The following is a 12,393-nucleotide window of genomic DNA, read 5'->3' as shown; positions in this document are numbered from 1 at the left end:
ACGTCCCATGGTCGAGACAGTATTGGCATGGTTTGCAACAAACCTGCCGGTTTCACCCGCCGTTGCGCCTTCACCAATTGGCACTTGTCTGACTGGGGTCCTTCTGTCTGCTGTGGTCCCCTACTTTGCTGTCCCCCTTTGCCCAGCAGGGCCAACATATACTTGTCCATCCATGAGAGTCTCTCTCTCTCTCTCTCTCTCTCTCTCTCTCTCTCTCTCTCTCTCTCTCTCTCTCTCTGTGCTGCCCCCCCCCCCCCCCCCCCCCGCCCAGATCATGGAGTCCGCATACCAGCACAGATTTGGCCAGTGAGACAACGTCACAAAGAGGCACTAATACCGACTCATACCACAGGGAGAGGTGGGTGACAACTCCATCTCATTGATTTCTTCCAGAGATCTATCCCAATGCCTACCCTGACACAGGAGGGGGTTACACTTCAGCGCGCTGCGGACCTCCGAGCCAGACAAAGACCGCGAGCACCAGCTACCAGACTCCCAAACTACATCAGAGGGAGATCACAGAGATACGGGCTCGACATCACCACCATATCCAGGAGCGGCTAGCTCACTTACACTCACACCCAGAGATCATGCTCCGATGTATTTTTGCCTCGCAATCGCCTATGTATCACATATTACACCCCCATTATGGTACTGGTTGGAGCGCTAGACAGATCTCCATTGCATTCTTGTATACCCTACGCATATAGGTTGCAACTGAGCCTCTAGCAGTAGTGCTCCATCCATCACACTCCCCTAGTAGCTCAATACTTTCATAGTTTATTTCATGTTCATTTTGTCCTTTTTTTCTGGACATCCAGAAGACATTGACAGTTGTACATTGATTTGTCTCATAGGTCAAGTTCAGCCTCTAGTAGACATTCAGAGCATAGAGGACGGGGCTCAAGAGGAGTGGCAGTATTGTTTAGAGAGGAGCTGCAGCCATTGATACATATAGTCCTCAGAGATGAGCAGGCTAGGTACATGTGGGTTAGAGTGAGGGTAGTGACAGGCAGATATCTCTACATTGCTATATACTATTTTGCTCCTAGTACATCAGTGTATGCATCACCTAGACGGCAGTCTCCCTTTTCTATTTTGGATGATGACATTTGGGAGTTCTCCAGGGATGGTGACATCATTCTCCTGGGAGACTTCAATGCCAGGACCGCCCATAACCAGACAGTATTTTATGATACCTCAGAGGAGATGTTGAGGGAGCTTGATGTTAGGGATATGGGCCTATCTAGACTCTCACAGGATGAGGAACACACTGAGTATGGGCGGTATTTGATAGACATGGGGACTGCACATGGATTGGCCATCCTGAATGGCCTACAGAGATTCCCGGCAGCGGGCAGTTTCACTTGCTTTCCACATCGGCATGGTGCTAGTACAGTGGACTATGTTATGGCTCAGCCCAGTCTCATTCCCTCTTTTCAGGATTTTATGGTAGGCACTAGGCCGGTTGGAGTAGCAGTGGATCATGCTATCGTGTCCTTCACTCTCACATTTCAGTTCAGCACAGCTCCATAGGGACACGTTGTCGGAAATTCCGGACACGGAATCACCTGCCTCTATAGCTGTCCACTCCAACAGCCTTGGAAAACACCAACACGAACGGGGGCACCACCAGTCACCGGCTGGAACACTTCTCACACGGCTCACCACACCACCCACACCAAAAAGACAGCACAAAACAGGGGCACCACAATCAAATTAAACATCCAGCAATTAAATTCCCAATCAACACTTCATACAAGCTTCTCCCGACACAGAAGCCTTACTCACACAACCTTACAAACACTCAGGCTTGGATTTACTGCCAAGGGAATTCGACCACGGCCTCACCGCCTCTGGAGTTATAACCTTGCGTCTGACAACCAAGCCTCTTCAGCCACAAACACATCAACACTTTGACCTGCCAAGGATACACCACATCCTCATCGGCACATGATCCACTGTCTCTGCCCACAGTCGGCTTTTTCAATCGCCGCGAACCTCTAGCCTGCGTGCTGTGCCAACCACACCAAAAAGAACCCGGCCTCTCTCTCTTCAGAGGGCGCCCCACCTGCAACCCTCAACTCTCTCTGCAGCCCATCACTTTTGTGTGTGTCGCCAGCAGCAGCTACTCCAACATCTCTCGCTCCTCTCTGTGCTGATCCTCTACCAACCTCACAACAAGCACTTTCTCTGCCACAGGCAGCTTCTCTGCAGTGCTACCGACCCCACCAGCCAAGAGCAACACACCTCTCTCTTCTCTCCCAGGCGGCCCCCTCTCTCACGTCGGTCACCGCCAGCCAAAAACCATACCCGCAGCCAGCCTTATCTCTCCTTCTTCGCGGCAATCCTCAACTGGCCGCCTTCACACACGTTGGTCACGTCAACCCGCTTCTCTGCCTGTCAGCCACGCCGTCCACTAGACCTTGTCGGCATCACCTTCGAGGCGGCTCCCTCGTCAGTCGGCATCCCTCTGCTATTCGCCAGTCTTTTGTTCTGCGCATCCAGCCCGTCACCCCAGTTGTCGCGAGCCCTCCTGCGCTACCAGCCTCTATCACGTCCAGCTTCTCCCTCGATGATGTGCTACCAGCCACCAGCTCAACACCAGGGACCCTACATCCGGCGACAGTCCTCACCAGCCCGTCGCCCACCAGGCTTCAGCACTACCAGCCACCTCTGCAGCAAAAACCTTTGCGCCTGCGGCGGCTGCTTTACGTGCTAGTCACCGCTACTTCCCGCTTCTCTCACATCCAGCCGACGGTCCCTATCATCGCCAGCAGTTACCACGCATGCCCAGGCAACCTTCTAGGCGGCTCCATAGTCGTCGACGTCGCCCACCTCCTCTAGCGGACCAAACAAAACCAAGGCTACCTCCTGTACCCTTACTCCCCCCAGGTGGCTCCCTCTCTCTCAGCACCAGCCTCTGCTCCTGCACTCATAGACAACCATCACCCCCCTGCTGAGCCACACTCCAGTTCTGTCCCTTGCGTCTCCACTTAAGGTAATCCTCCCTTCCGCTTTTTAGCAACTGGGCCTCAGGCGTCTTCTGGAAGAACCCGCCAGCTGCCCTCTCTTTATGTATTCTCAAAGAACCCGCCAGCTCAAGCCCAAATTGGTATTTTCTCCATACGTCAAGGCAACATTGGCCCCTTCAACTTTTAATTGCCCCCCATGCTTCCATGTATACCTTCAAATACAATCTACGAGTGCCCAGTTTCTTGGACGCGTACACAAACAAAGCGGCCAAACAGCTGATACCACCTCCAGCGGACCATGCTCCGGACAAACCTGTACAAGCCTACTACCAAACCATCCACCCTATACACCTGCCAAGGCATTCAAAGCAAAGCTCTTCACATGCCATGCATTCCATATGTACACAAGCCCAAAACACCTTTCCGAAAAACGCCTGACATACTTTGCCAACCCCCCCAATCTGCTAGAGCATTCATGCTCAGCAGCAAAAGATAAAGTCCAATAGCTATCCACCAGGATCATAAGAAAACTGTTGTAACTCATCATCCCATTTCCCAACATCTGTGAAAAACAATGGCTGCATCACTACATACCAAATATCAACCATATGTGCCACAAAATCATTTTTGTCCATCATTTGATCAGCATTCACAAACTCTGACCACACAGCATCGTCCTCAAGCCTTTGCTCTTCAAATAAACCATGAAAGAACACTTCACCCACAACAAACCTCCTTGTCTTCAAAACCTGTGGCATTGCAACATCTAGCATCCAATTCATCAATACCAGTGAAGGCCAGGTTTCAACATTTTGACCTTTATGCACACAAAAATCCAGATCCTTTCCAACAGCAGTGTCCACAAGCACTTCCAGCTCTTGTAAAATAGGCATCTCTTCACAACCATACAATTCAACTGGTTCAGAATCCTTGTAATCCATGGACTTTGTCTTTAGCATTTCAGCGACACACAAAGAAGCCTTAGTTACACTCTCAACCATATTTGCATCCATGTCCATCTCTGGCTCCTGTTCATCAAGGCTAGCAACTTCCCATATATCATCCTCAAGCACAATACTCACATCACAACGCTCTTCATCAGCCCAATCTACATGCATATCTTTTTGAGTGTTGCCAACCCCCCTAGTATCATCGTCCAAAGACTCCCCAGCACATAATGCATCAAATGGAAAAACATCCACTTTATTCATCGCAGGTACCAGACCACCATCAAGCTGTCCAAGAAAATCCATAATAATAGGATCTTCCTCCATGCTCTCCACATCCGCATTGCAAACTATCTTCATTTCATCACAAGTCTCTACCCATCCTCCTCCCTTGTAGAATCTGGCAAAGAATCATCCTCAAAGCATTCTGTATCCAACTCCTCTTCCTTCTTATCATCAGCCAATCCCAAGACATCATCCACTTTGCTTCCATGTGCATGCATGTCATCCAGATCCGAATGCAAATGATCTTCAATAGAGCATTCCAAATTACTGTCATGTATAGCCATGACGTCCAAATCCAAAGAAGAATCCACTGGCAACTCTTCATCTGCAAAAGTCTCAAACCTTATCCTAGATTCCTCATCTTGCTTTTCATCCACCTCCACATGCTTTAAAGACTTTGGAAAAAAATCAGAAGGCACATAGAACATCCCACTTTGCACCTATATAGGCCTTTGAGGTTCCTCTCTAATCAAACTTTGCATAGGACTCTTATCCACCTCAACCAAATTTACATGCATATCCCTTGCAGACACAACACCTTCATACCGATAAATACCCATCTCCATCTGCTTCAAAATTTTGCCTTCCTTTTCCCTAGCAACCCTAACTGCATCATCAAATGACTTGGGATTCTTCAACTCAACCCTGACCTTCAAATGGAGTAACAAACCATCAATAAACAAGCTCTTCTTCAGAAACATAGGAGGAACTTCCTGCTTCAATGTCATACACCACTTACCCCACAAACATGTAAATACCTTCACAAAATCATCCAGTGATTGCCCATGGACATGCTTCAAGATGCTCAACTCCTACCAAAGCACACTAGGCTCCTCCGCTTGCTGAAAATGCTCCAAAAGGCCTTCTTTCAACCTGTCTAAGGTCAAAACACCATGTAGCTCATATGCCGCATCCTGTGCTTCAAAATCTTTAAGCCAGCTTCGGGCATCTCCCTTCAAGAAAATCTTTATTAGCTTCAAAACCTGCTCTTCATCTGTCACGTGATTGCTAATGCATGCCAACTCCATTTGCTCCAAAAAGTCAAACACATCTTCACCCTTCCTGCCATGAAATTCTGGATAAGACCACATCATGAAAACCTGTAACAATCCCTGAGCTCTCCTCAGTGGAGGCACCAGAAAGCTGTCGGAAATTCCGAACACGGAATCTATAGCTGTCCACTCCAACAGCCTTGGAAAACACCAACACGAACGGAGGCACCACCAGCCACCGGCTGGAACACTTCTCTCACGGCTCACCACACCACCCACACCAAAAAGACAGCACAAAACAGGGGCACCACAATCAAAGTAAACATCCAGCCATTAAATTCCCAATCAACACTTCATATAAGCTTCTCCCGACACAGAAGCCTTACTCACACAACCTTACAAACACTCAGGCTTGGATTTACTGCCAAGGGAATTCGACCACGGCCTCACCGCCTTTGGAATTACAACCTTACGTCTGACAACCAAGCCTCTTCAGCCACAAACACATCAACACTTTGACCTGCCAAGGATACACCACATCCTCGTCGGCACATGACCCACTGTCTCTGCCCACAGTCGGCTTTTTCAATCGCCGCGAACCTCTAGCCTGCGTGCTGTGCCAACCACACCAAAAAGAACCCGGCCTCTCTCTCTTCAGAGGGCGCCCCACCAGCAACCCTCAACTCTCTCTGCAGCCCATCACTTTTGTGTGTGTCGCCAGCAGCAACTACTCCAACATCTCTCGCTCCTCTCTGTGCTGATCCTCCCTCACAACGAGCACTTTCTCTGCCACAGGCAGCTTCTCTGCAGTGCTACCGACCCCACCAGCCAAGAGCAACACACCTCTCTCTTCTCTCCCAAGCGGCCCCCTCTCTCACGTCGGTCACCGCCAGCCAAAAACCATACCCGCAGCCAGCCTTATCTCTCCTTCTTCGCGGCGATCCTCAACTGGCCGCCTTCACAAACGTTGGTCACGTCAACCCGCTTCTCTGCCTGTCAGCCACGCCGTCCACTAGACCTTGTCGGCATCACCTTCGAGGCGGCTCCCTCGTCAGTCGGCATCCCTCTGCTATTCGCCAGTCTTTTGTTCTGCGCATCCAGCCCGTCACCCAGTTGTCGCGAGCCCTCCTGCGCTACCAGCCTCTATCACGTCCAGCTTCTCCCTCGATGATGTGCTACCAGCCACCAGCTCAACACCAGGGACCCTGCATCCGGCGACAGTCCTCACCAGCCCGTCGCCCACCAGGCTTCAGCACTACCAGCCACCTCTGCAGCAAAAACCTTTGCGCCTGCGGCGGCTGCTTTACGTGCTAGTCACCGCTACTTCCCGCTTCTCTCACATCCAGCCGACGGTCCCTATCATCGCCAGCAGTTACCACGCATGCCCAGGCAACCTTCTAGGCGGCTCCCTAGTCGTCGACGTCGCCCACCTCCTCTAGCGGACCAAACAAAACCAAGGCTACCTCCTGTACCCTTACTCCCCCAAGTGGCTCCCTCTCTCTCAGCACCAGCCTCTGCTCCTGCACTCGCAGACAACCATCACCCCCCTCCTGAGCCACACTCCAGTTCTGTCCCTTGCGCCTCCACTTAAGGTAATCCTCCCTTCCGCTTTTTAGCAACTGGGCCTCAGGCGTCTTCTGGAAGAACCCGCCAGCTGCCCTTTCTTTACGTATTCTCAAAGAACCTGCCAGCTCAAGCCCAAATTGGTATTTTCTCCATATGTCAAGGCAACATTGGCCCCTTCAACTTTTAATTGCCCCCCATGCTTCCATGTATACCTTCAAATACAATCTACGAGTGCCCAGTTTCTTGGACACGTACACAAACAAAGCGGCCAAACAGCTGATACCACCTCCAGCGGACCATGCTCCGGCCAAACCTGTACAAGCCTACTACCAAACCATCCACCCTGTACACCTGCCAAGGCATTCAAAGCAAAGCTCTTCACATGCCATGCATTCCATATGTACACAAGCCCAAAACACCTTTCAGAAAAACGCCTAACAACGTCTCCACACACACTCGTTATACCTTTACGAGGGAGACTGACACCGTGTACACGGATGAGATACACAGACACTTATGTGCCAAGGAGCCGGGACGACCATTAGATGAGCTCACTCAGATATTGATAGAGACGCTTCATGCTGCAACATCAAAGGCATATCCCCACAGTCAGCCTACACGGAGATGATCTGGGAACATGCCCCAGAACAGCTGGTATGCTCAGGAGTGCAGAGAAATGAGGATCAGATTACAGAGAGAGGTGCTCATGGGTGTTACCACTCACAGACAGTCACAGATTACCTTCCGGCGCCTAGTGCGACGGAAGAAGAGGGCTTATCTTGCTCAGTTAGAGAGGGATTTGTATCAGTTATTTATGAGTCAGGACTCAGGCGAGGCATGGAGACTATTCCATGAGCATTCACCATCACCAGCCATTACGTCCACAGAGATTTGGGGTGAGTATGCAGCATCCCTGTACACAGCACCAGGACAGCCACCCCTGCCAAACCCATCGGAGCCATGCCCAGAGACGTGCTTTCTTTACTGCTGAGATGGTAAGGAAAGCTATTGACAGGATGAGGACTGGGAGAGCATATGATCATGATGGTTTGGTAGCAGAGCACTTTATTCATGCCAGAGATATGCTTGCATAACTTATTGCAATGATGTTTAACCGAGCCATGTGTGAGGGTTTTCCTGAGACTTGGAATATGTCCACGATTGTGCCATCTTCAAGTCAGGGGATCCCATGCTTCCTGGGAATTATCGCACCATCATGATTAGTCACAGATTGGCTAGATTATATGCATCTATTCTTGAGCACAAGGAGGCAGTGAGGTGGAGGTGACAGAATCATATGTATACTTGACCTTCACTAGTAATGGGAGCCGATTCTCCATTAGACAGGTATCACAGGACAGGCTCACCCGAGGTTATGTTGCCCTTGCATTGATGGAGCGACAGTGTCATCAGGCTCACTTCCAAGAGCCTAGCACCAAGGGATGGCTATTTGACACCTTAGTCACCCCAGCTATGATGTATGCAGCACCGGTGTGGGCCCCTAACCTCTCCACATATGATTGGTGTCGGATGGAGAGACCGCAAATCCTCATGATCTCCAGGGACCAGGATGATTTGCAGCAAACCATCAGTACCACATGAGATCGTCAGAGCAGAGCTTGCAGTGCCCCCCTTGATGGTAGAGGCTCTATTTCAGACCGTAGCCTACATCAGACGCATCAGAGGCATGGATCCAGAGAGACTACCCCGCTTGGCCATGGAGTCCTCACAGAGTATTGCCACAGAGGGCCTTCACCCATCATGGTATGCTGCAGTAGATGAGTGGTTCTCAGCACATGGGCTCGACATGGATAGATTACCGCCCTTCCAGTATGATGATGACCCCCATACTTTACACTCTCCCGAGAGGAGAGGAATAGAGTTCTGAGACATGATTTGATCCAGATGCACACCAGGGAGACTTGGTCGGATCCCCTTCCCACCAAGATGCAGTACTACAGAGATCATTTCCTTAGATTCACAGCTCATAATTGCTATGATGCATGTTTGGACACCTACTTAACCCTCCTTCCATACAGCAAAAGTACTATACATTCCGTTCCATACAGGTACTTCAAAAGTTTTGATGCTGAGATCATAGGATTCTCAATCTCATGCTTCACCTTCATAAATCAATCTAACGTATATCCATGAGCTCGTGTGCACATGTGCGTGTCTATATGAGAAGGAAAAAACAGTAGTATACCTAATGTACTTATCCTCAATAATGACTTTCAAGGCTCAAGCAGTACGCCTACTGTACACAGCATACTTAGCGTACTTCACAACTATACTATGATGCAAAAGATAAAGAACGATTGAAGCATTTGAGAGTACTGCCAGTGCTGCACAACCACCTGCCAACAAATTGTGAAGCAGACAACCACAAAAGCTTACCAGTAGGGCGGTCAACTTTGTTCAGCAAAAGAATGGGGCGTAAACCAAACTTGAGGGCCTTAGCCACAACGAACTTTGTTTGTGCAAGAGGGCCTTCTCCAGCATCAACCACAAGAATAGCGCCTTCAACCATGCCTACAACTCTTTCTACCTGCCATCAGGAAACCAACCGCCAAAGCCCATCTTCTTATAGAGAGTTTTATTTTTATTTTTTTGTTATTATGGAGACATCTTCTCATAGAGACATTTAGAGGTTGAACAGCATGAATCATGAGAACGGTACTAACTTTGCACGTAATGAATCTCCAATGTAAAGATACAGGTTGCAAGAGATTAAAGATTTGAATCCAAACAATCATGGGACAAGATCGAAACGGATAATGATGGAGAGTTGCAACAACGTTGCAGGATCAGGCTTATGTACATAAAAGACTTTATCATTTAGATAGTTTTTTTTTTTTCATGGCACATGTACATGAAACTAAAGCAAAAGGTGCACATACCTCTCCCCCAAAATCAGCATGCCCGGGTGTGTCCACCACATTCAAATCCACTCCTCCCCAAGCCATCGAAGTATACTGCAACCATTAAACTTCATTTAACCTCTTCTTTTGAGGGTTTGACTTTCCAAACTAATTACAAAGCATGAGGTTCAAGGGACAAAGCATGAACTACAAGAGCCAAGGCAAAGCACAAAGTCACAAATCATTCCCACAACACCTTATGTAAATGCAAATGGATGCCAACAAAATGCTCTTTATACTAATCAACTAGTATGAGTATAGGAACTCCTAGTGATGGAGTACAATGGAGGAATGGGGCCAAGCCAGTTCCAAAATAATAGTTATGTTGAGATATGCAATAAGGAATGATCTAATTAAAGATATGCTTATGAAACACATAGCGTACTCTGTGCACAACTTCACAATTTCAAATACACTTTATGCTACGGAAAGTAAGTGTCTTAAGTACATAAAGGACAACGCCCTGTGCTAGATTAGCCTGCAATGTTGGGAACCAAGGTCTTACCTGTGTGTGAACCCACTCTTACGAGTGAGGTAGTGTGTTTGTGTGTGAACCACCTCTTAGAGGGGTATGACTAATATCTAGATATTTGTGTGTGATATGATATCAGCAATGATGTCAGGACAAGAACCTTTGTAACCGATAAAGGTACTTGTACTTCATTGAATCAATCAAGCAACTACCACATCATTCAGTCGTGTACTTCACTCTCTCTCAAGAGCTTTGTTCTCTGCTCTCTCTCTCTCTCTCTCCTTCTGCACACACACACACCCATATGACATGAAGATCTTTCAACCACCATAATTGAGCGCTATACCTGCAAACCCTAGCTGCAACTGCTTTCAACAGTTGGTATCAGAGCTGGACTGCCGCCTGGCCCAACTTCAACAAATTCCGTGTGCTGCCCACTTTACGTCTAGCTCTACCATTGCTGCTCACGCTTCTCAACACTGTCAGACCCGTCACTCCTCTTTGTTCGCCTGGCGCCTCACAACTCAGCTGCCACCTTGCAGCCAGCAGCTACTCGCCTTTAGCCACTGCCCACTCAGCACTACTAGCGCTGCCAACAGCCAAGAGCTGCCCAGTCTACACAACCCGCCTACTCACTACTGTTGCTGCCTATAAGCTAAGGTTGGCTAAGCTCAGCATCTAGCTTGGCTGCCAGCAGCACCCAGTTAGCACTACTGTGAGTGTCTGCGGCAGCCACTACACAGCCAATGCCGTGCACCTAAATCAACAAAAAAAAAAAAGGAGCCTTCATGACAAAATCAAGAAGCAGATGAAGGTATTCATCAGAGAAGTGCTCTAGGTTTTTTTAATTTATGCAAATCCAGCTTAATCAAAGCATTAATCCCAAATCTTCTCTTTTTTTCAAAATGAAGGGTATATTGTTAGAAGCCATCTCCTGTCTTTATCAGACACCAGGGCCTCTGTTGTGGGTGTGCCCGCCCTTTGTAGGTGTTTTCTCATTTTTCCTCACTCCCCGTATTTTTTGCCCATTTTGGCCGACTAATCATTCAGGTCCACGACCTCTCACAGCTGCTGGCCGACTTGATACAGCTGGCCGACTGGTGCAGTTTGCTGGTCGTGGAGAATTCAGTCCCTGTCGGCTGCCTTTCTACAAGCCGACTGCTTGTTTGGGGCCATATAAAATGGCCCCATAGCCCCCTTGCCATTGTATCTTGTTTACACTTCGGGATCTTGTGTATATAGAGCAGAGTTACACGCATATCTCTCTCCTTCTCTTGTGCTGCCTATTTTCTGCAATCTACTTGCTCTTGTGGTCTCAGATTTGGTGCTGCGTATTTTGACATGGTATCAGAGCCCTAGGCTCTTGAGAGATCTTGGGAGTTTTCTCAGCAAGAGGGGAACTGTTGCGTTGCTGATTGGTGGATTGTTAGGGACTGTTCGGGAAGAGAAGAAGCAAGAGGAAGGCGGGCTGAGTTGCTGGACAGCCACTTGCAGGTGTAAGGCTTTTTTTCCCCACCCACCCACCCTTTTCAGTTACATCCCCGCGATGGCAAATTTGTTAGAGATGGCTGAGAGGCATGTGAAGATCCCAACACTCCCCACGTTCCCAGTGGACCGTCAGTTGGACGGGGCATATGGAAGGTTATGATGGAGTCTGTGCTAGAGTCATATGACCTTGCTGATTTTATCGTTATCGGGGTTCCACGGCCGGACGCAAAAGAAGGGGAGTTACAGTCAACCAGAAAGGACCGCGAGGCACAGGCACAGGCACAGATGTGGGATCGTGTCGTTCATTTATCTTCCTCAACTGCACACCGCAAGCAATCAATCGCGTAAAGCATATGACGCTGGCCAGAGGCATATGGCAGCACTTGGCTTCTCTTTATAACAGGGTATCGCCTATGAAGAGGATTTCCTTGGAAGTACAGATGCGGGTTATGAACCCTGCAAAGTCGTCTACGATGCGGGAGCACATTAACAAGCTGCAGGCCCTTCAGCAGGAAGTCCTCCAGGCTGGGAAGGAGATATCATCAGAAGATATGGCCATTACTTTGATGTCCCACTTGCCTACTCTCAGTATTCCGATTTCTACTCCTCTTTGATTACTAGTGGCAGGCTCACTACCATTACATGGGAGGAGCTTGTGCCCATGGTCTTGGACCAAGAGGAACGATTCACGAACCCTCCTCACAACGGAGGTTCGGAGGCCTTAACTGGCCAACAGCCGAAAGGCCG

General features: G+C 48.9%; 1 protein-coding gene across 1 annotated transcript in view; it reads right to left on the bottom strand.

Annotated features, from left to right (window-relative positions):
* EMB2785 (elongation factor family protein) overlaps positions 1–12,393 on the bottom strand; it is a 66,315-nt gene that overhangs the window by 29,585 nt on the left and 24,337 nt on the right. Inside the window, exons 2-3 of the mRNA XM_086812609.1 lie at positions 9,666–9,740; positions 9,163–9,313 (exon numbers count right to left, since the gene is read on the bottom strand). Of these exons, the coding sequence (XP_086668735.1) occupies positions 9,163–9,313; positions 9,666–9,740 (226 nt within the window). The remainder of the gene's footprint in view (positions 1–9,162; positions 9,314–9,665; positions 9,741–12,393) is intronic.

Source organism: Cibotium barometz, chromosome 18 (assembly GCF_041138505.1).
Source record: "Cibotium barometz isolate CiBa-2024 chromosome 18, ASM4113850v1, whole genome shotgun sequence".
Classification (NCBI taxonomy): domain Eukaryota; kingdom Viridiplantae; phylum Streptophyta; class Polypodiopsida; order Cyatheales; family Cibotiaceae; genus Cibotium; species Cibotium barometz.
Note: the sequence above shows the minus strand (reverse complement) of the source record. Positions and strands in the feature narration are given on the sequence as shown.